At 46.1% G+C, this 24,475-nt stretch overlaps 1 protein-coding gene across 1 annotated transcript in view; it reads left to right on the plus strand.

Moving 5' to 3' along the window:
* Positions 1–5,492: 5,492 nt before the first annotated feature.
* LOC125442027 overlaps positions 5,493–24,475 on the plus strand; it is a 33,444-nt gene continuing 14,461 nt past the window's right edge. The window contains exons 1-17 of the mRNA XM_048513122.1: positions 5,493–5,568; positions 6,314–6,496; positions 7,399–7,491; positions 8,057–8,230; positions 8,823–8,978; positions 9,503–9,623; positions 10,704–10,921; positions 11,277–11,528; positions 12,820–12,920; positions 13,133–13,228; positions 14,868–15,017; positions 15,565–15,636; positions 17,455–17,672; positions 19,956–20,007; positions 20,891–21,030; positions 22,787–22,977; positions 23,425–23,481. Coding sequence (XP_048369079.1) covers positions 5,493–5,568; positions 6,314–6,496; positions 7,399–7,491; positions 8,057–8,230; positions 8,823–8,978; positions 9,503–9,623; positions 10,704–10,921; positions 11,277–11,528; positions 12,820–12,920; positions 13,133–13,228; positions 14,868–15,017; positions 15,565–15,636; positions 17,455–17,672; positions 19,956–20,007; positions 20,891–21,030; positions 22,787–22,977; positions 23,425–23,481 — 2,350 coding nt within the window. The remainder of the gene's footprint in view (positions 5,569–6,313; positions 6,497–7,398; positions 7,492–8,056; positions 8,231–8,822; positions 8,979–9,502; positions 9,624–10,703; positions 10,922–11,276; positions 11,529–12,819; positions 12,921–13,132; positions 13,229–14,867; positions 15,018–15,564; positions 15,637–17,454; positions 17,673–19,955; positions 20,008–20,890; positions 21,031–22,786; positions 22,978–23,424; positions 23,482–24,475) is intronic.

Below are 24,475 nucleotides of genomic sequence, written 5' to 3' on the forward strand. Positions count from 1 at the left end.
GCCAGCCCCCAAGTGGTAGATGAAGATGTTCCACTATTACAACTCATCTCCAGGTGCTAGAGATCAGTTCACCTGAGAAAATGGCCACTTTGGAGCGTGGACTGTATGGCATTATACCCCACTGAAGAAGAGAAGAGATTATACCCTGTAAGGAGACTTAAGGTGGTTTACAAGCTCCTTTCCCTTCCTATCCCCACAACAGGCACCTTGTGAGGTAGGTGGGGCTGAGAGAGTTCCAAAGAACTGTGACTAGCCCAAGTTCACCCAGCAGGAATGTAGGAGGGCGGAAACACATCTGGTTCCCCAGAGAAGCCTCTGCCACTCAGGTGGAGGAGTGGGGAATCAAACCCGGTTCTCCAGATTAGAATCCACCTGCTCTTAACCACTACACCATGCTGGCTCTCAAGCCTGAAACACCCTTCAGGCTCCACTCCCACAATCTGGAGCTGGCAACTGTACTTCTGTTTCTTGTGTTAATTGACTATTATAAATGGGTATCAAATGTTGTGAGTAGGCTGTTATATTCCTGGGGTTAGCATCAAATCTCTGATGGGGTATGGAAATCCCAGTAGAGTTAGGAGGGAGTTAGAGCCTGGGAGAGCAGGGTTTGGGATGGGAGGGGGCCCAGTGGGGTATAATGCTAAAGAGTCCAGCCACCAAAGTGACCATTTTCTCTAGAGGACCTGTTGTAGGGAGATGAAATCACCAGGTCCCTCCTGGAAATTGGCAACCATGCCAGAAGCATGCTACAGTGGTGCCCATTAATGCCTCTTAGACTTATTTGGGTTCGACAAAAGATGGCTGCGACTCCATTCTGAGTGCTTGGAAATCCCAAAAAGGAACTCCAACATTCAAATTAAAAGAGCGTAGTCACAAAACTCAGCAATGTTCCCAATTATAATCAAAGCAACTGAACAATTAAAACATTCTAAAGACAATGATTTAATCACAGTTAACAACGGTCCCTAAAAACAGTAAAGCAATCAAGCAGCAATGGGAAGGGGGGGCCAGAATCTGCCCCTCACCCAAAGCCCAGGAGAATAAACTCATCTTCACTTGGCATCTAAGACAGTAAAGAACAAGTGAACAGTGATTAGCAGTGACTGTGTGTTACCAGCCTGCAGGTGTGGGGTCTGGGTTCATCTCCAGACTACAGAGTGATGTTGCCCTGGAGAAAATAGCAGCTTCAGAGTGTGGGCTCTATGGCATCAGCCTGCCCTCCCCAAACCCCACCTTCCTCAAGCTCCACCCCCAAATCATCAGGAATTTCCTAACCTGGAGTTAGCAACACTATCTTGGTCCTTTCAATCCCTGGGGCCAAAGGCCGTTATCCATTCTGAAGCTGTGACGAACGATTTCCTGAATCTGCTGTGAAATGTTTTCTTTTGGCCCACTGAGCTTTCTGGACCTCCAGACTTTTAACATTTTGCTTCTCTTCCAGGTTACTTTTGTCCCAAGGGAACAGATGTTCCGCAGCCCTGTCCAGCAGGGTCATACAACCCTTTGCAGAGGCAAGCCAGCTGTCTCCTGTGCCCTCCAGGGTAAGAAAGAGAGCCATTAAATGAAGGAAATGACAGTTGTGTCTGCAGCAATAAGGGAAGGCAGTTTCAGGTGGATAGCCCCATTGGCCAGTAGTAGAACAGTTAGATTCAAGTCCAGTGGAACCTTAGAAACCGACAAGAGTTCCAGGACATGGACTTTCGAGAGCCAAAACTCCCTTCAGATACAAGTAGGAGTGGAGATCACGGAGTCCTTATATCCCAGTCTGAGACCAGTTATAATTCCAGGAGATCATACAATCATACAATTATAGAGTTGGAAGAGACCCCAAGGGCCATCAAGTCCAACCCCCTGCAATGCAGGAACCATAATCAAACCACTCCTGACAGATGGCCAAGCCTCTCTTTAAAAACCTCCAAAGAAGGAGACTCCACCACACTCTGAGGTAGCGCATTCCACTGTCGAACAGCCCTTACTGTCAGGAAGCTTTTCCTGATGTTTAGGTGGAATCGCTTTTCCTTCACCTTGAACCCATGACTCCTGCTTCTAGTCTCTGGAGCAGCAGAAAACAAGCTTGCTCCCTCACCAACATGGCATCCCTTCAAATATCTAAACATGGCTATCATGTCACCTCTTAACCTTCTCTTCACCAAACTAAACATACCCAACTCCCGAAGTCTCTCCTCGTAGGACATGGATTCCAGAACTTTTACCAAGTTGGTTGCCCTCCTTTGGACCCGTTCTATCTCGTCAATATCCTTCTTGAATTGTGGTGCCCAGATCTCCAGCCACCACGTAGAATCTGACAACCCTAAGGACAGAAATAAGTCAGCCATCTCACAGTGGAGTCCTGTGCAGAGTTGCTCCAGTCTAATCCTATCAGAATAAGTGGGCTCATAGCAGAGTATCTCTGCATAGGATTGCTTGTTACTGAGTGAAGACTGAAATGTCAGCCACAAAAATTGAACTTCTCTCTACCTTGGCTCTTTCCCTTTTGTGGCTGCAGATACTTCTGTCCCAAGAACTGCTCTTCTTTGGTTGGGAGCGAATGCCCAGCTGGACATTACTGCCCTCTTGGGACAGTCTCTCCAACACAGTTCCCATGTCCCCAGGGGACTTTCAGCTCAATAACAGGAAGTAGCAATGCATCTTTCTGCTCCCCCTGTGGGCCAGGTGAGTATTGCAGCTCACAACATTACGTTAGGAAAATGTATATCAGTGAGTTCAAAAGACAAGAGTACCTTCTCCACCTGCATCTGTGCTCTCATGTAATTAAATCAGTCCTAAATTGTTATTCTGGGAGGGAACGCAGCACAGTATAGCCTGATCTCATCAGATCTTGGAAGCAATGCAGGGTTGGTACTTGGAAGGGAGACCACCAAGGAAGGCTCTACAAGGAGCAGCCAAGGCAAACCACCTCTGAATCTCACTAGCCCTGAAAGCCTCTTGCTGGGGTCACCATCAGTTGGAAGCTAAGCAGGGTTGATAGTTGGACAAGAGACCACCAAGGAAGACTCTGCAGAAAAAAGCGATGGCCGTCCACCTCTGCTTCTCACTTGCCTTGGAAGCCCCTTGCTGGGATCACCGTAAGTCACCTGTGACTTAATGGCCCTTTGCACACACGCAAATTGTGATTTTAGGTTCTATGTTTTTTAAAAATATATATGTATTTTATTAATATTGTGAGCCGCCTTGCAAGCAAAAGGAAAAAACATATCTAGCGGATGATTTAAATAAATCTAAATAAATAGATAAATATTACATGTGCATCTGTTTGGCTGTTGTGGGTTTTTCTGGCTATGTGGCCGGAGTCTGGTAGTTTTTGCTCCTAATGTTCCATGCGCATCAGAGGCATGTCGCAGTAAGATGTGTTTTTCTCCATGTCACAGTGTGGAGTAATTGAACAGTGGGGTATATATTTTGTCTGCTTCTTTTAAAATGTAGCTCTTTGGGTGATTCCGCACACGAGTAAAATAGGTTCGACCCAGTTCCCTGAGAAGGGTACGAACCTAGGTCAAAGCCATTGTTGTTCCCCACTGCAACCAGCTTGATCCCAGCTCGGAGGGCAGAATCATCCTGTGCTTCTTCACCGGTCCGTTCCGATTGGCTACTGTTCTACGGCCATGTTCCATCTATCCCCACACACATTATAAAAAAAACTGTCACAGGAATGGAGGGACGAAGGTGGCGTTTTTTGATTGGCCAGCAGTACACATGCCCGAAACACTCAGCTGTGATTGGCTGAATGGAGGACTCCTGGCACCAGAGATTCCGCACTTTACTGGAATCGAGCTGAGTTCGAGAGTGGTTCCCTGAAAAAGTAATAGTTTCCAACTGGAGTCAGAAATTTGACTATTACATGGGGCGAAGCTGGTACAAAACCACATCGATCCCAGTGGTTGTGCGGAGCACTTATGTCGAACGCAGCTTGAACTTAGGTGGATAACGCAAGTGCGGAATCAACCTTTGAATGCTTTCTCCTGGAGGAGTAATTCCCCCATTGTGTTTCTGACTACCAAATAATAATGGCTTCCAATGCTTCTTGCAGGCCAGTACTGTGCCCTTCCGGGGCAACCCCACATCACAGGCCCTTGTTCAGCAGGATACTACTGCACCTCGGGAGCTTCCACCCCAACACCTACAGATGGACTGAGTGGCAGTGTGTGCCCAAAGGGGCATTATTGCCCAAAGGGATCTGCCTTGCCCCAGCCATGTCCCCGTGGCTTTTATAGCAACTCCACCGGGAATACCAAGATTGAGGACTGCCTCTCATGTGATGCAGGTATGGTGAGCTAGGATTGTCAGTGTCCAGGTAGCAGTAGCCCAAGGTCACCCAACAGGGATGTAGGAGTGTGGAAACACATCTGGTTCACCAGATAAGCCTCTGCCACTCAGGTGGAGGAGTGGGGAATCAAACCGGGTTCTCCAGATTAGAATCCACCTGGTCTTTACCACTACACCACACTGACTGGAGCTGCTTTGGTGAAACATTGCCAGTCAGAGTAGACTAAGATGACCAGATTGTCACCTTTTTAAACCGGGACCAGGGTGGTCGGGCGCGCGTACACACAGCTGTAGGAGCGCACTGCCTTTTGAGGGGCTCCCCTGTTTCCCACCCTGTCACAGGGTGGGAAACGGGAGCACCCAAAAAGGCAGTGTGGCAGCCTTCCAAAAATCGGTACAGTAAAAAAACCCCGCAGGACGCGGGACAAATTGGTTTAAGGCGGGACTGTCCCGCCAAAAGCGGGACGTCTGGTCACCTTGGAGTAGACAGTGCTGGGTTAGACCAATCAACAATCTGATTTCATGTAAGGCAGCCCTCCAGTTTCATCGCTGTTTTTCTAGTTCTAGTCCCCCTACAATGGGATCCAAGCCACAACTTTGACAGACTGTTCATAGCCATTCCTGGTACATTACAGATGCTCTCTTATGTTTCTCTGTCAGGGTATTTTTGTGCTGGGACAGGGCTTGTAGCTCCTACTGGACTCTGCATGTCGGGGTTCTACTGCAGTGGTGGAGCTGTTTCTCCAAGATCTGCGGAGGTAAACTATGTCAACACTGCTACGGCCATGAATGCCCCAGATGGAAGGAGGGGTGGAGAGGTGTTATTTCATGCAGACATTTGATCTGTTGTATTTTTGTCTTCCACTCAGTTTACCTGCAAAAAGCAGCTTACTTCCATCAGAAGCTACCTTGTTTCTGTCTCTGCTGTTCATGCTGATAATTCCAATTTTGGAAACACCCTAAGACTGATCTAGGATTTCCTCCCATGGTTCTCGTATATCCCTACCAGTACCTACAGCATTATGCCCTGCTGGTATCTTTTTCCTTTTCAGTTTCCATTTTTATCATAAACATCTGCAATTGTGGCATGCATTTTATACCTGCAGATAACCAACAGAGGAGGGCAGTGCCCACCTGGCCATTACTGCATGAAGGGAAGTAGCCGACCTCAACAATGCCCAGCGGGGAGCTACAACCCATTTTGGGGCATGGCCCAGTGTCTGGAATGCCCAGATGGTGTCTATTGTGAGATTGGTTCTGTTAATTACACACACTGTCCAGTGGGTGAGTTTGAGTCTGCTATTGCTCTTCCAGATATTTGGGGGTGGGGGGAGGAGAAAGGCTGTTTCTTTCGTTGCTTCAGTGTCTTGTCCAGGAGGTACAAGAAAGTCGCTTCCTAGATTATTATTGACATTGCCGCCAAATCACTCTATCATCAGGTTTTTGTACTTTTGCATAATATCTTTTTGTTGCAGTTGTTAGATTAGTTGTCCTTTTTGATGCACATACACATATCTTTATTGGTTGTGATCATAAATTATCCAAGATTGACACACAGAGTCATTAACCTGTCTACACACAATACAATTTTAAAGCGACACAATAGCCTGGTTTCAGTAATACCAGCAGAATGAATAAAAAAGACATCACCAGCCGCTTACTTGTTAAACCTGCCAAGGCACAGAAGCTGGCCACCTGAAAGGTAGTCTCATTAGAACAATTCAAAAGGAGGAGGGCATTTTGATAAGACAAGACCTACTGGAAAAGACAATAATGCTAGGAAAAGTGGAAGGCAACAGAAAAAAAGGAAGACCCAACATGAGATGGATTGACTGTATAACGAAAGCCACAGCCTTCAGTTTGCAAGACCAGAGCAAGGCTGTTAACAATAGGATATTCTGGAGAACCTTAATTCATAGGGTCACCTTAAGGAGAAACTTGTCAACACTTAACAGAGACAGGCATCTTTGGAAGAGTGATGATGTATCTCAGTCTGCTACAGTGATATCTGTCTTCTTCCCCACTCCAGGACATTACTGCCCACAGAATACAAAGTTTGCCACTCAGTTCCCTTGCCCACGGGGGACCTACAGCGAGATCCTGAGCATCAAGAGTGTCTCTGAATGCCAGCCATGTCCTCCAGGAAAGGTCTGTTCCAAGCCTGGTTTGATGAGCCCTGATGGCATCTGCACAGCCGGATGGTACTGCCCACGTGGGTCAACATCAAGCAGGCCGATAATACCAGGAAGTCACTCAGGTATAAGAGAACACTGAATGCAGAATATCATGGGAAAGAAATGAGACTTTCAACCCCGGAAAGCTTATAATGCGGCATTGCAGCTGAGCCAAATTGGAGAAGGGGTCTCTTTTCCTATAAAAGCTTTCTGCAAGCTGTGAAAATCATCACCCTCCTGTTTCAGAGCGAGGGCTGGAAGAATTACGTGGTGTCATCATGATACGATGACACTATTGCATTCACTGATTAAACTTGGATTGGTTAAGATCATGCACTCTGTGAAATTTTTAAAACTATGCCAGAGCCACTGCCAATCCAGCAGCCGTTGCTGATGTGCATAATTTGGCAAAATTAGTGCACAGGGTTTACAGGGACCACTTTGCTCCTTTTCCTAAAAGCCGCATTTTGAAAAATGTTATCTTAGGAATTATTCATTGTCATTCTTAGCAGCCCTGGTAGTAGGCAGAATTCATCCTGCTCAGAACTTGAGCTTTAAAAAAAATGTTTCAAGTTCTGATGGTGCAAAATTAGGGCTGCCCAGATACAGGATGGCCGATTATGCTGGAGGCCCCCGCTGTGTGCTGGCAACAGAACCTTGGTATGGCAAACTTCCTTGTACCAATGTATAAGGAAGTGGCCGTGCATGGGGAGCAGAAGTGGCGTGTGGCAAACTTCCTTATACTGATGTGCAAAGAAGTTGCTGCATGCCCACTGCTCTTGCTCTTGGCTTTCTCCTGAGAAAGCAAGAACACTTCAGGTGCACAACTCATGCCGCATGGTAAGCCTCCTGTCTATAATCAACCAATGTTACTTTTTCTGAGCATGGAATACTTGCTTCGTATTTTTTTCACATATTGTCTTTTCCATTCCACTGGCAGGATCTGCAGCCCAAGCTTCGGGTTTAATTCGAATGTGCCAAGCTGGGACTTTTTGTCCAGAGGGCTCTTACGTTCCAGTCCCTTGCACTCCAGGTAAGTGCATTTGTTCCCCTCAGTCGCCATACTTGCCAAACCCACCCTTGTACTCTTTTCTAATAAAGAAATCTATAGCTGTCTCCTAAAATGAGGGCAATATACTGGAGGGGTCTAGATTTTGTCTGTTTTGGCACGAGTGACCTAAAATGTCTTTAAAATATTTTAGATCCCTGACCCATGCCATGCAAGCTCATTGTGTGACCTTCGTCACAGACTGTCAGCTTAGCCTATTTCACAGAGTTGCTGTGAGGATAAAAACGAGGAGAGGAGAATGATGCAGAGAAGAGAAGGGTATAAAAACCAACCCTTTTCCTCCACTGAATAAGCTATAGAAACTGCCTTGATGGTCCTAATTCCTTGCCAGTCCCACCAGCTGTGGGACCAGTATGGAATTAGCCATGCACTTGTGGATTGTACTTGTATACTTCGAAAGAAGACCATTTGCTGATGCCTCAGTTCTTCACAGGAATATTGTAGCAGAGCATCACGCTGAAAGATGGTGATACAAAGACTGAGAAAGGCCTGAATGTTGACGATGCTGTCCCCACTCCGCCTCCTCTAGGTTTCTACTGTGCTTCTTCAGAACTGGCAGCTCCATCAGGGCCTTGTGATGGAGGTTTCTACTGCACTGGGGGTTCCACCATCCCCAACCCAACCGATGGAGCAGTCGGAGATATTTGTCCTCGAGGCCATGTCTGTCCCCAGGGAAGTTCTTCACCATCTCCTTGTCCTGTAGGTGAGTCTGAGAGCAGCTCTGTGCCGCTGTTCTGAGGTTCATTCAACATAGAGATGGAATGACACGGCCTAGGCCATCTCCAGATGAAATTGGACCTCTGTCCAAAAGGTGGCAGTGATAACATTAGTTCAGTATATTTTATTAGGAGTGGTAGGACAAAACATCATGGTATGTGTAACACATAGTCCACGATAGAACAGCCACAAATTCCTACTTGAAATTCACTGTTGGCATCCTGAGGCAACTCCCTGTATAGTAGGTATAATGTCATAAATGCTGCAATATCATAAAGTAGCAAGCTGTTGTTCAAAGTGCTTGGTATTTAGACTCAGCTTTCAGAAGAAACATTTTCAGAGCACAGTAGAAAGTCCCGTAGATGTGCAATTTATAATGGGGCCAGTTTTCACATCACAAAGTTTTTGTGTCTGCTTCAAGGACAAGTGATGCTGGACTCAAAGCTAGCTGATAGGAAAGAGTATCAATTACAGCTGCACATATAGACAAAACTACATATTGTGTCAGTTCTAGGTACACACACACCTAATCAAATAAAATACATAAGCTATACACAAACATGCATTTTATTTTACAGGCTCCTTTTTTGCTCACCGCGGTGGCAGGTCAATGCAGGACTGCCGGCCATGTGTGGCTGGCTGGTTCTGTTCCCGCCAAGGTCAAAGTTCTCCAGAAGGTTCATGCAAAGAAGGCTGGTTTTGCCCAGAGGGATCCGTGTCCGACCAGAATCCAGGTGGGAAAGGATGCCGCTTGTTGTTGTGGAGTTGAGACTGTCAATTGTGTGTCCATAATGCATCATTGCTGAGAGGGCCAGGTTTCCACGCATATTTTCTGCCATCTAGTGGCTGCTTTGATTTTTCATAGCTGTTTCTGGAAGGGGTGTGTGTGTTATAAGCACTTAAAAGACAGCCTGAGGATATAGGTCTTCTGACACGGCAGTTTGCTTCTTCTATTCGTTGAGTTAAGTGGAACCAAAAGGATACATGCATATGTAGCAGCAACCTTCTTTTGGCTTTAAAAAAATCAGTGGACTTAATTACCAAAGGAAATTCTTGATTGGAATAACAAGGCTCAGTGGTGGTTCAGGGGTAACTTGTTCTGTTTCTGAATGGGAAACATAGCAGATGTTATGTTGACGTTCCTCTAAATTGTTCAAATTCTTTCCCTTTGAGTACTAACAATTCAGGCTTCCTCTTATATCAAGTGCCCACAACACAGGATAACACGATTTCAGTGTAGAGTTTATTTTCCTTGTAGACCACCTGTGTCCTCCTGGTCATTTTTGTCCTGCGGGTAGCCCGGAGCCCAAGCCATGTCCTGCTGGAAAATACCAGGATGAAGTTGGCCGAAGCATATGCAAAGTCTGTCCGGCAGGAAGGTAATGAGGAAGTTTGTTAGGATCACCCTCCGTGGATATCCTTGGGGGTGGAACTAGACCTGATGTGCAGTTCTGTGATTCATTTTCCTGAGGAGGTCCTTTGATCAAGCTGAGCAGTTGAGGAAAACCAATGATTGGCAGGAGGAAGGACAGAAAAGGGGTGTTTGACCTCTTCCTTCCCAGCCATTCAAAACTGATCTCCTCCTGTTTCTTTCTGACTACCTTCCCTCTGCTTGGCACCAAGTATATTGGGATCCCATGGGCTGGGGATCATGGGAAATACAAACCATATGGAGTTTGGTAATTGGGGAAGGCTATGTTTTCCAAGGTTCCTGATATCTTGATGGGCAATGATTGCTGATCCAAGCTATGAAGAAATGCCAGAGGATTAAAATTTAGAAAGGATCCTTTGTGCATTTATTTGTTAGGTATATTTGCCGCCTTTTCTGTAAAACATTAGGTTACAGAAACCAAGTTAAAAGCTTAAATGTTTATTTTAAAAAGACAGAAATGGGAAACAAAAAAGGAAGAAGAATAACAATAACGAAAGGGTAGTATGAGATAAAACCAAAAAGAGAAGGTCCACTTTTTTTTAGTCTTGAACCTTCTGCTTAACTGTTTTTATCACATCCCACCCTTTTTAAACAGAGAAAGCAAGAGCTCTACAATTGGCATGTGCCTGAGCAAATCAAAAGATTCTGAACTTGACATACTTCTGCAAGGAGGGCATTCCGTCCCCAGATGCCACCACCATAAAGGCTCTGTTGCTGGCTACCACCCACTGTATTTCAACAGATGGGAGTGGGGGTCCTGGTGCTACCTCTTGCTAATTACAGCTGATCATTACAAATCAAGCTGCTTTCTCCTCCCCAGAATTTCAACAATATCACAAATTACTACCATCAAATTGTAGATGGTACACCCAACTTGGTGGTTTGCCTACAGGCTATGAGTTCATAATCAGCATGAGTTTCCATCAGGACACTTCTTAGGTACTTGGTTTCTAGGTCCGAATAATAAAGAATCCCCCTTTTCCAAATAAACAAAGGTTGAATTGTCTGTTGCGTGTTTTGTTGGCAGGTTCTGTGGCCCTGACTTCCTGCCACTGGATTCCCTGGAGAACTCTTCACACGGAGCGATCATGCCTTTCGAATGCCCACCTGGATACTACTGCCTCTCCGGAACAAAAGCTGCCAAGCAGTACCCGTGCCCTGAGGGCACCTTCAGTAACCAGACAGGCTTGAGCAGCTCCAGAGAATGCAGGCCATGTCCTAGAGGCGAATACTGTGCAAATCCAGGTGTGTGTGTGTGTGTTAAGTGCCGTCAAGTTGCAGCCAACTCATGCGCCCCAAGGGGTTTTCAAGGCAAGAGATGAACAGAGGTGGTTTTTCATTGTCTGCCTCTGTGTAGTAACCAAGTAGATCAAGTTAATGAAGAGTGCAGATGAATTTAGGTGAGGCATCTTGGTAGGGATTCAACTCATCTCCTTAGGAATGTTTTTCCCAGCAAAACACGGCACCCTGATTTCTAACTTTTTAGTGGAGGCACTGGATAATCCTAGAGAGGAAGGCCTCCTTTGATAATGTGCAATGCATCACTCCCAAGCTATATAGGATTACTTGAACTGTCTTCTAAAAATCTCCCGTTCTCCAGGGCTTGTCACCCCAAGTGGCCCGTGCTCGCCTGGCTATTTCTGTACCCTAAGGGCCCGGGTCCCCAACCCAGTAGATGATGACTCTGGAGCCTTGTGTCCGGCTGGGCACTTCTGCCCCGTGGGTAGCAGCAGCCCCACACCATGCCCAAGTGGAATGCTTCAACCTCAGACTGGGATGTTGTCTTTCAATGCTTGCTTGCCATGCCCTGGAGGGAGCTTCTGCCAAGGCGAAGGACTGGCTAGTGTTTCTGGTGAGTTCCTGGCACTAGTTCTCTGGTGTGACTCGTGATTTGGTATATACCAGTCTGAAGGGAGGAAGTTCTGTTAGAAGAAGAAGAGTTTGGATTTATACTTATTTCTTTCCTGTAAGGAGTCTTAAAGTGGCTTACACACTCCTTTTCCTTCCTGTCCCCACAACAGGCGCGTTGTGAGGTAGATGGGGCTGAGTTCAGAGAAAACTGTGTCAAGCCCAAAGTCACCGAGCAGGCTTCAAATGGAGGAGCAGGGAAACAAATCCAGTTCACCAGATAAAAGACTGCCACACAGGCGAAGGGATGGGATTCAAATCTGGTTTTCCAGATTAGAGCCCACCTGCTCTTAACCGTTACACCATGCTAGGTAGGATATTATTCTTGAAAAAAACTCAAATCATAACAGGTTGGATGCTGTTATTGAAAACCTCACATTTCAAGCTTTCTAGGGTGTACAAAAGAACTCATGCAGCTCTTGACTCCTACATAAATATTGCCAGAAGGGAAGATTTCCAAACTGTCCGCAACCCTGTGACTTCACTTGATGTCTACAGCACCTCTAGCTTTAATAATATAAGGTATACCACATTTTTCTTTCCTCCTGTTCTCTGCCTCACATGAGATTCTCATACTTTGACAGAACTGAACATCTGCTGGTTTCTGCCTTTTCAGAAGGAGAATATCAACCTTTCCTCTGCAGCCTGAAATCTTTTTGCCCCAAGTCGGGCCTAAGCTAATTAAATCTGTCCTCCCCTTCCCCCTTCCCCATCCTCCCACTTTGCGCAATAGATTGTATCCAGACTAAATTTTCCATTAACCGACGTGAAGGCATAAATTTTGCCAAATCTCTCTTCCTGCTGCAGACCCCCGGCTTGCCCCTCACTCTACTCCCCTGGGCTGCCACCCACTGTATTAGTGACTATGAGACAAGATGCTGGAACAGGCAGACCACTGGACAGTGCAGTGGTTAAAAGCATTGGACTGTAATCTGGAGAACCAGGTTTGCTTCCCTGCTCCTCCACATGAAGCCTGCTGGGTGACCTTACGCCAGTCACAGTTCTCTCCAAACTCTCTCAGCTCCACCTGCCTCACAAGGTGCTTGCAGAGGGGAGATGGGCAAACGTAAGCCACTTTGAGACTCCTAAGATTGGGGAAAACAAGGGATAAAAAACCGAAGTTTTCTTTTTATGAGTGTGTCTTCCAAAGTCCACTTTGGGGCAAATCAAGCAGTTGTTTTGCCTCAGGCTCACCAGCCACCTGCTGTTGTCTCCATAGTTCTCGGCTTTTGCAGGGCTTTGCCATGCTGGATACTACTGCGACCTGCTGTCTACACGCCCAGACCAGGACCTGTGCCCGCCCGGATTCTACTGCCCCAAAGGCACAGGGTCCCCTGTACCATGTGCTGCTGGAACTATCAACCCACACAGTGGGAAGTGGAACGACTCAGACTGCAAACTCTGCCCAGCTGGGTATTTTTGTAGTGGTATGTATGCCAATGACTATCCCCGCCCCTCTTTTGGGTGTACTTTTGGCAAATAATTTGGTGGGCTTTTGCTCACTTTGTACTCTACAGAAAAACCCATTTTTCCTCTCTGCTATTTCAGGACTGGGGAAGACAGCTCCAGAAGCTATTTGCTCCTCTGGTTACTATTGCCCTCCAGGACAGACCTCAGCCATGCCGGCTGCCCATCGGTGCCCACGTGGGTTTTACTGCCCCAAGGGATCTGAGGCTCCAATAGTTTGCCAGAAAGGAACCTACCAACCAGAGGAAGGGAAAGAATCATGTGATCTTTGTACAGCTGGGTTTTTCTGTGAATCATCTAACACAAGTAAGAAAAAAGACAGTGCTCCGCTGCTAGGGAGAAACAGTGTGGTACAGTGGTTAAGAATATTGGACCAGGATCTGGAAGATCTAAATTCAAATCCTGACTTGTTCCATAGAAGCTTGCTGATTGACCATGGGCCAGACATACTCTCTTAGCCTAACCTTCCTTACAGGATTGTTGTGAAATTAAAATGGAGGAGAGAAGAAGAGTTGGATTCATATCCTCCCTTTCTCTCCTATAAGGAGACTCAAAGGGACTTACAAACTCCTTTCCCTTCCCCCCCCCCAAAAAAACAAACACCCTGTGAGGTAGGTGGGGCTGGGAGAGCTCCAAAGAACTGTGACTAACCCAAGGTCACCCAGCTGGCATGTGTTGGAGCGCACAGGCTAATCCAGTTTACCAGATAAGCCTCCACAACTCAAGTGGCAGAGCAGGGAATCAAACCCGGTTCTCCAGAGTGCACCTGCTCTTAACCACTATACTACGTTGGCTTTCAAGAAATATGTAAATCGTTTTGGGTCTTCATTAGAGAAAAAGACAGGGGAGAAATGAATTAACTAAATAAATAGACATGAATGGAAATAAATACAGATGTTATAGTATAGTATATAGAAATACATGCAGATGTTATAGTAACCTGTACTGCATACTGTGCATGATCCTACAGCTGCTTGGATCCCACAGATCTGGTCTGGTACAGGTGCCATTTCCTTCTCTCGTCAGGGTAAAGTCCCTTGCCCCAGAGTAATAAAAACCTGTTGAGGCTAAATAGCCATTGAATTGCAAAGATCAGTGTATACAAAGTGTTTATATGTACATCAGCATGAATATGTTGTTATGTATTAACAAAATTATTTTCACCAGAAATTACTGCTTACAAAAATTATGAATAATACAACAAAACAGTCTGTATGATGATTGTGTGAGCAAGATTACACAACCAGAATTATCTGTATCAGTAGGACATGCTTTCAAAAGCACAACAATCCATTTGTATGATGCTTGTATTAGCAAGAATCCAGTAACAGTCACAGTAAACTGTATATAGACAACTGGCACACATTTGCCTTACACACTTTTTTCATACCTACTGTATTTAGACAATAAGCAAACATAGGCAAATAAGCAGAAAGCTAGCTCTGCACTGTTTCATAAGCTTCACCAGTATTTGCCAATAAGAATGCCAAATTAATTTGTGACGCGGAGACATAAATGCTCGTATCAAAGTACCATGTTCAATAATGCACAAAATAGTGGTTTTGGCAAAGACAGTGCATAAAAATGAATGAGAACTCTCATATTCATTTGGGATTATATTCTAATGCAGAAGCATACAATTTAACTTCTGCACCTCAACTGACTGAACTATCGTCTTTATGTGGAACAGAGTATAGATAAATGCTAGAGGTTTAACCTGGACAACACAGGAGATGCATTTTTTAAAAAAAAATCTTCTAAACTTAGAAGGCTGTCCTGAGGCCTCTGTGTAAAAAGTGTGTTGTGTGTCTTCTAGGTGTTGCTATCCAAGCTCCCAAACCATGCCCTCCTGGGCATTTTTGTCCCCCTGGCACTGCATTTGGATATGAACACCCATGCCCCAGTGGCACATATGGACCCAAGGCTGGTGCTGCTGAGGAATCTGACTGTGAGCCCTGCCTGGCAGGTAAAGAAAGGCATGGATCAAGGAGAGCATGGCCTGGATAAGGCAGAGAGAGAGAGAGAGGGAGAGAGGGGGAGAGAGGGGGAGAGGGAGGGAGAGGGGGAGAGGGGGAGGGAGAGGGAGGGAGAGGGAGGGAGGGAGAGGGGAGGGGGAGGGAGGGAGGGGAGAGGGAGAGAGAGGGAGAGAGGGAGGGAGGGAGGGAAGAGGGAGGGAGGGGAGTGGGGGAGAGGGGGAGTGGGGGAGAGGGGGGAGGGAGAGGGAGAACAAAGCATTGCATTTTGCTTTGTGTCGCCCACACTGATGGTGTGTGTGCAGTTCTAGGTCCACTGTGGAGTCTGCTCACACCTCCCTGCTCACCTGCCTCTGTCCTTCTCCCCCACTGCCCACCCATGTCTCCTTTACCCACCCGCTTGTGCATTTGGTATCCCTCCCAAAGATCAGACACCCTTCCCTAACTCTACTGGGCAGAGAATGCAACCAAAAACACTGCTCCTGGGAATTTCCGTGCCATTCACTTCTCATGCATTTCTCCCCCTGTGGTACTGGGCAGCGCTTGCAGATGGGGTTGTGGGTGGTGCCAGGGCTCCCAAGCAAGCAGATGGGATTCAGGGGAGGCACGTGGGTAGGGAGAGGTGGCAGAGGGCCCTTCCAGGTGACCTGGGCCTTGGCAGCTGATCCATCTCAGTCCTTTTGCACAAGCTTCAGGGTTTTCCCTTCCTCTTTGCAGGGATGTATTGCTCGTCACCTGGACTGTCCCAACCAACCGGTCCTTGCCAGCAAGGGTATTATTGCAGCCAAGGAGCTGTGAATCCAGCTCCAATTAAGCACAGGGTAAGAGCATGTAAGGAGCAAGCGAAAGGCCTGCAGATTTTATGAACTGGTCAACACTAGATCACAGCATCTTTTTTGAAAATCAGAGTGTCTGTGTTCTGTCACTAATACTTCCCCAGTTCCTAACGGCCGGATCAGAAACATGCTGCAAATTCCCTTTCTGAAGCACACAACAATGTTCAAAAAAGTTATCAGAAGAAGAGCAATGGGGATTGGGACTACGTTGTGGGGTGGGTGGGTGGGTTAAATAGCATTACCGACTTGCAGGTAGTGGCTGAAGATTTCCTGGGATTGCAACTGATCTCGAGGTAGCTGACCAATCTCTATTCCTGTCCTTCCTCCTTCTTTCCCAGGGAAAGAGCTGGTCAGTATGTCTAGCCATGGAGAAACCCGAAAGTGGAGCCAGCCACTATGGTTCCAGTGGTGCCCGCATAATAGACAATGGACTTGCCATGAATGCAAAGGCAGGGGGTTGGACTTGCCTTAGTTTTACGTTGAGTTCAAGAGCGCAATCCGAGAATAGGGCTATGCTCAGTTTCAGGTATCAGGGTTTTGCCTTAACCCTTGCCCTTCCTTGAACCCCAAGACTAACTATTTATTTTTATTTAATTTATTCAGTCATAAATTGTTCCAAAAATTGTAACAAAAACCCAAAACCTAAAACTGACCATAGCCCCCTTCTTGGACTGCGACCTAGAACTCAACGTAACACTAAGACAAGTCTTAACCCTGCCCTTGCCTTAATACTAACCCTAACTTATTATTTTTATTTAATTTACTCAGTCATAAATTGTTCCCAAAATTGTAACACAAAATAAATTAAATAAAAATAATAGGTTAGGGTTAAGGCAAGGGCAGGGGCTCAGGCTTGCCCTACAGTTATGTTGAGTTCTATGGCTCAATCCAAGAATAGTGCTATGGTCAGTTTTAGATTTCGGGTTTTTGTTACAGTTTTGGGAACAATTTTTGACTGAATAAATTAAATAAAAATAATAAATTAGGGTTAGAGTTAAGGCAAGGGCAGGGGCTCAGGCTTGCCTTAGTGTTATGTTGAGTTCTGGGGCATAGTCCGAGAATAGAGCTATCGTCAGTTTTAGGTTTGTTCAGGGGGTCCAAAATTATGTACCCTCAAAAGGGTAGCCCCAGCTACTATTAGCTCCAATTGGAAACAGTGGGGGATGGATACATCCCTTTGGGGGTCCATAACTTTGGACCCCCTGAACCAACCTTCACCAACCATGGGTGGTATCAGCAAGAGACTCTCCAGATGAAACCATCCAGGTTTAGTGACGTTTGGTTCTGAGGGTCCAAAGTTATGGACCCTCAAAAGGGTAGCCCCATTGGAAACAACCTTGGCTGGTATCATCAGGTGTGTCACCTGACAATATCCTGAAATTTTGGTGCCACTAACCTAAAAACTGCGTCCCCTGTTGGCTGACAAAGTAAAATCACTAAAAATACCAACAAAATAGAAATGAGCCCATTTTTTTCTGCGCCCCCCATGATGGGTGCCCGGGACATTTGTCCCTCGATGTCCCCATTGGAGCTACCCCTCTGCATGACAAACTCTGTTTCTTGTTGCATTCCTTTTCCTGTTTTTTGTCTGCAGGTGGACACTGCCAGTTTCCTCTTGACCGGAAACGATATCTGTCCTCCTGGGCATTACTGCCCAAATGGGACTGGGTATCCCATTCCTTGCCCACCTGGCTCCTTCTCTACCTCTCTGGGCCTGAAGTCTGAGCGGGAGTGCCAACCTTGCCCAGCAGGGCTCTACTGCAGCCAGTCAGGGATGTCTGATTTCTCACAGATGGAACCGTGTAATGAAGGGTGAGAGAGGGTAGCAGCTGCTTTTTCTAACTGGATGTCAAGAGGAGTCTTCCTAGCTCCCTGTGAAAGAATGAGGTCGCTTTGGCCTCTGTGAATAAATCTGGTTGACTTGAGTGATGGAAGAAGATCCAGATCCAGATTAAAGGGAACAGAACTGTGCTAGATAATTGGGACAGAGGAAACTCCTCCCTGATCCATAAGCACAAGGAGGCAATGGTAGCAACCGACAATCTGAACTTGATTTACCATTTTGTTGTTATTATTTTGTTAAATTTATATCCCACCCTTCCCAGCATAGGCCATGCTCAGGGAAAAATACATACATATCTAGAAACATTCCATAATAGTCATTTATAAAACCAACTCATTAACATCTAACATAATTCAGATGGCAAACCACAATATAAACCTGTGAGAGATCATCCTTCCCACAAATCCCTGTTGTCCAAGCGTTGGAAAAGTTAACAAGAAGGGGTGACACAGGGTGACAATAGTGTATTGGTGACTGATTGTCAGGAGGCCGGCAGATAGAATAGTAATGGATGAGTGGCAATGGAACATCTCTGTCTTACTGGCCCTGCAGAACTTTTTAAGGTCCTCCAGCTACTTGCGGGACCAGTTTTCGACTGAAAAAACGAATAAACAAATTTAATGAGGATGTAAAAATAAAATGGATGTATGCCCTGACCTGGATGGCCCAGGCTGGCCTGATTTCAGAAGCTGCTCAGAAGCTAAGCAGAGTTGGCTTTGGTTAGTATTTAGAATGGGGGACTACCAAGGGAAGTCCGGGGTTGCTATGCAGAGGCAAGCAATGGAGAACCACTTGTTCAGGGGGTCAACCTGATATGACAATCATTAAGTGCTGTACCTTATGATTCTTGACAAATGTATTTTCTTTTATGTACACTGAGAGCATATGCACCGGAGACAAATTCCTTGTGTGTCCAATCACACTTGGCCAATAAAGATTCTATTCTATTCTATTCTATTCTATTCTATTCTATTGTGTGTGTGTGTATCTTGCCTTGAAATTCGTATGGGGTCACTGTAACTCAGCTGCAACTTGTTAGTGTTTTCCGACCAAGAAGATATAAAAATATAAATAGGGTGCTGTTTTCTGGGGGGGCGGGGAAGCATCTGAAGAAGTGGTATGTGAGGGGGGGGCTTCACAGGTGTGCAGGGCCATTGTTCAGGGCCATTGTGGCAGGTGTTTTGTGGGCAGGAAGATCTGGTGTCTCCAAATTCTTTCTGCTCTCACATCAAAGGATGTCCTCAGATCAAGATTTGCACTGGGCTTATATCTGTTCCACACCCTGGCCTTGCTGCTTTGACAACAAGAAGGCTCTGTTCTGTTGTCCTAGCATAATGCTCCAAGTGCTTTTGGCTTGATATTCAGGGTTGCATTTTGCTTCTTCTAAAAAAAAAAGCAGAGCAAAGCAAAGCAAGAAAACAAAACAGTCCTAGAAGATCTAGAAGATCTTCCTCTGTAATACCCATGGAGGTCCTTGATTGAAGAAGAGGCATCCAACTCTCCTCAGGGAATGTACTGAATAACCAGGGTGGTTTCAACTGAGATTAGAGGGGAAATACAAGCCTTAGATTTACCCCTCCATATTCACAGGTATGTTTGCCTTGAAGGCAACTCTGCTCCCTGCCCCAGTGATGGGATTCATGGATACAGATGCCCAAAAGGTTTCCACTGTCCTGAGGGCACTGGCCTGGAGATTCCCTGTGAGCCTGGCACGTTCAGCCCCATGACTGGAGCCAGCGCCTGCCTCCTCTGCCCACCGGGTACAGCCTGCAAGCATGTTGCCACTGTGGAGCCAGTCAGCTGCCCTAGAGGTAAAGTATTTAACTCTGGAAGTTGGAAGAATGTTACAAAATTTTGGGCTTTTTCACATTCTCATTTTCCTCACTTGTAAATTCCTGTTTCTTTGGGGGTGGGATTCAGTTCCACATGCAGGTTTTTATGCTGGACGTAAACCAGTGTAATGTCGGATCAACCACTAGAGGGAGCACACGTGGAACAGACACACACACTCACACACACCCACACCCATAACAGTGAAGAAAATGAGAATGCAGGAAAGCCATTGCAAAAGATTGTCCTCTTGTCTCTGAGCTGTCATGTCTTCTAGCTTTATTTCACGAGTGATGGTAATATCTCCATCCTACAACAACCTGGTAGGTCACCAGTGTCCACCTCAGACTGCCACCCCTCTGCCATGTCCTGCTGGTACCTTGAACCCCCTGGAAGGCGCACTTTCCTTCTCTGCTTGCAAGTTCTGCCCAGTTGGGAGGTACTGCCGTGGAAATGCTAACTGGGAACCTGACGGTAAGTAGCCCTGATATCTGCTGTGATGGATTAGCCCATAAAGGAGTGATATTACTATTAGTAAAGGCTATTTGAGAATACCTGTATGAGGGGTTAATAGCCCATTGTTTAAGTAGCTGGATGTGTATACATCTTTATGTTTAAATAAGATGCATTATGTTGAAATTATGAGGTTGATGTTTACAGTTGTTTTCTTGACACACCAAAAGATTCTGTAACTGTTGAAGGCTTTCACAGCTGGAATCACTGGGATGTTGTAGGGTTTCTGGGTTGTATGGCCGTGTTCCAGTGGCATTATCTCCTGACATTTCATCTGCATCTGTGGCTGGCATCTTCAGAATCCTCTACCATGTGCTTAATATAATATAATATAATATAATATAATATAATATAATATAATATAATATAATATAATAAATGTAATGTAATGTAATGTAATATAATAACAATGCCATATACTAAAAAATAAATACTACTGATATAATATGCAGAAGTTTTTTTCCTGCTGGGGCCATATCTGAGCAGGGAATGACACAGAAAGAGGTTTACCCCCTTCCCCCTTGTACCTGCTTCCTAACACCAGATTTCTTGCCAGCACAGAGCTGTGGGAAATGCCATAAATAGATTGCACAGAAAGTGAAGACATTTGGAAAACATTTCAAACCAAAGAATTGTTTTAAAATGGGATTCATTTAAAACATTTTGAGACTGGAAATAAGATGTTTTCTGGACGTAAAAGGGAAAAAAACAATGCAGTACTCCATGGTGGAAATGTTTTAGTTCCTGCCTCAAAACATTTTAAAAGGTTTATGCAGAAAGGGCTCGTTTGCCTTTCTTCATATGATCACAGCTCCTAATAATCCTTTGTTTCCTCCACTGGCAGGTCTTTGCTCCGCTGGATATTATTGTGAGGGTGGAGCCACTGACGCAGTCCCACGAAGCACCTCTGAGTTTCCCCTCAATGGGCCCTGCCCCTCAGGGCACTACTGTCCAGAGGGCACTTTGGTTCCTGTTGCCTGCCCAGTGGGCACTCTGAATAATGCTACAGGTGAGTGCGGGTGTTGACCTGAGCGGGCCACTCAGGTTTCAAAAGCTGATTACTACTAAACTGACCTATTTGGGAGTATACCAGGAATCACTTCTGTTCTCTACTTTTCACAGTCAGTTTTGCATTGTCCTTTGTATGGCCTAGTGTAAAGGGTAAAGCACAGGGAGGGTATATGACCCCAAGGACTTCAGAGGTTCATTCTCATAAGGACTAAAACACGGCTATTTCATTACTTTATGCCAGCAGCCTCAGTGTGAAAGCAGACCTGGGCATTGCTCATTTGCCAGGCCCATCGGCCAGCGGATGACCCTGACTAAGCCTGCCATGCTGGGAGGCCTTTAGAAACCCACAGAGCCAGTGGCTGTGCCTTCTCTTGAGGGCCTCGCCATCCCCTACCTGGCCCACGACCCTCCACAATATTTTCTGTTTCTTATGCGGCCCCATGGAAAAAATAATTGCCCGCCCCTGGGTTAGAGGAACGCTTACTGTCTTTGAGACAAACTAATTTATGAAAGAAGCAGACAGCTGCACATTCAGTTCTATGTTTGCCTGCAACTTGTTAGCTTGATGGAGAAAATTAGGCACGTGAATGAAAAGTAATGAACGTTATGGTGCTGAGATGCAGCCCCTGCTGTGCATGGTGGATGACAGATGTACAGCTTCTTTATGTGGCATGGATCTCTTCCAGAGTTGTCTTTCCCCTGTAGGAGGTGCCTCCCCAGACTCCTGCGTCCCCTGCTACTCAGGCTTCTTCTGTGCCAGCGTGGGCTTGAACTCGCCCACTGGACCTTGTGCTGCTGGATTTTACTGCCCTGCAAACTTCAGTTCCTTCAGCCCCACTGCATTTGTCTGTCCTAAGGTCTGTTCTGCCCCCCCACCCCCCCCACCCCCGGCATCTTTGATTGAGGTGCCCTGTTCTTGGTTGGGACAGAAAGGGGGAATGCAAGCCAGTTTCTACTGTTCTTAAAATGGCTTTATTCAAAGGAAGAAACAAGACTCTAACTCCTCCCAGGGTTAACTGAACAAAGTACTTGCTTATCCTCAGGCTGTAGGAAGCTGTAAACTTGTCTCTTCTCCGGCTGCTGTTGGAGGGTTGACAGTCTCTTGCTTCCTTGTAGCTCTGGAATCTTGCTCTTGCTGTAGACCCGTGGTGGCGAACCTTTGGCACTCCAGATGTTATGGACTACAATTCCCATCAGCCAATTGGCCATGCTGGCAGGGGCTGATGGGAGTGTGAATCCCTGTGCCCTGGAGATATAAGAACCCTCCCCTACCTAAACCACCATATAAACCTATGGCTTCTCTGGACCTATATGGTTTTCGAACAGTGCAGAGATCCTCATATAGCACCTCATAGATTAAGTGAACAATTAACCACAGAGAGGGCTTCTGGGTAGGGAGAAAGGAGAATTATGCTGGGAAAAGTCTTAAAGGGTAGGACCTAACTAAAACACCCTCAGGAAAGGCTTAACAATAAGGCAAAACCCATACTGACTATAGGGAAACTGAATCTTAAAAGGGGAATAACTAAAGGCTCTGTGGGGGCATGACAAGGTCTGTCATGTTTACTGGAAAGTCCTGATTTTAGGAAATTTAAAATATCTTCTCCGGACGTTGCTCTACAACTTGTTTCAGAAAAAAAACACTAAGTCGATAAAATCTAAATGGGGGGAAGGGTGAATGAACTGTCATTGTCTCATCCAGGCTTTTTGCTCTTTCTCTGGTTCCCAGGGGCACTACTGTCATCCCGGAGCGGCCCACCCAACTCCCTGCCCTATTGGGGAGTACCAGTCAAGTCGGGGTTCAGACCACTGCCTCCTGTGCCCTGCAGGATTCTACTGCCAAGGAGGACTTTCTGGAGACCCCAGACACTGTCCGCCCTACACATACTGCCCTGCAGGTACACAGATATGTAAATGCAAGTAAGGAAAGCACAAGGGCTAGGGTTAGTTTTGGCTGATTTGTAGAATCGGTTGCTTAAACCTTTGCACACAGGTTATAATTTGCTGTCCACACATACGCACACGCTGGTTAATTGGAGGGTCTGACAATGAGAAAAGATCTCTGTAACTGACTCTTGAAATATCTGCTACCAGACTCCTATCTGCCGGCACCAAATTTGGCATTCCCTTTTTTTCAGTCTGCCTCCATTTCCTTATTTTCTCTCTTCTGACACTAACAGCCACAAATAACTTGAAGCTGACGAGGCTCACCCAATATCTGTGTCAAACCATTGATTTTTATACCCAGTTCACAAAGGTGACCATCTGGTCACCTTACAATAGGGGCAGTGGCCAGCAGGAAGCTGACTAACATTGGCTCCTTTCCCGGACATGCCTCCGGATCACCCTTGTGTTTTCTTCTCCTAGGTTCTTTAGTTCCTCAACCGTGTCCTGATGGCACTTTCGCCTCTAGGTGTACAAGAGGTATGCCACGCAAGTCTTCTATTTGCTTTGTTGGCAGTCATAGCAAATATCATTCGTTGTTTAAGATCACTAATCTGGTATTCAGAGAGGGTTTAAACCGTCCTTTGAGGTGGGTTAGGTGGAAAGAATGGCAAACATGTACATGTATATTCTAGAGGGTCTGAATCCACTTGTTCTAGGTGGAATAATGTTGGCTTTTTCAGAGCGGGTTAAGGAGAAGAGAATTTGGATTTATACCCCACCTTTCTCTCCTGTAAGGAGACTCAAAGTGGCTTACAAGCTCCTTTCCCTTCCTCTCCCACAGCCGACACCTTGTGGGGTAGGTGGGGCTGAGGGGAGCCTCAAGGAGCTGTGACTAGCCCAAAGTGCCCAGCAGAACTAAGATTGCAGAAATACATCTGGTTCTCCATATAAGACTCTGCCGCTCAGGTGGGTAGAATCAAACAGTTCTCCAGATTAGAATCCACCTGCTTTTAACCACTACACCATGCTGGCTGTAAGAGTTTGGGGTACAAATGGACCTAACCTTGCTGTTTCAAATGCAAGTTGGTGTGGTGGCCAGGAGACCCTCTGTTGGGGGCATCTGATTCACCTAGCTATGCTGATCTAGGTTGCTGTAGCCTCGTCTTTGGAGTCCACCTGCTCTTTATCCACAATGCCATCCTCGCTGTGTTGTGTTTTCAATGTATAATGTTGCTTTGAGTTTCCCTGACAGTTCTTCTCTGCCAAATAAATGTTTTCCACTTCTTTTGCATCAGGAGAGGCCGGAAGGAAGGGCAATGTGCTCCAGGCTACTTCTGCCAGGAAGGGAGCTCTGATGCCACCCCACAGGGACACAACTTCACCTGGTTCCCCTTGGCAGAGTGCTTGTGGGGTCAAGAGTGTGCAGGGAACTGCCCAGCAGGTAATTGTTTAATTTAGTTTAGTTTATTCGTCTTACATGCCACCCTCCAGGGCTCAGAGCGGCTTCTAACAGTTCAATAAATGCAATGAA

Source organism: Sphaerodactylus townsendi, linkage group LG12, assembly GCF_021028975.2.
Source record: "Sphaerodactylus townsendi isolate TG3544 linkage group LG12, MPM_Stown_v2.3, whole genome shotgun sequence".
Classification (NCBI taxonomy): Eukaryota; Metazoa; Chordata; class Lepidosauria; order Squamata; family Sphaerodactylidae; genus Sphaerodactylus; species Sphaerodactylus townsendi.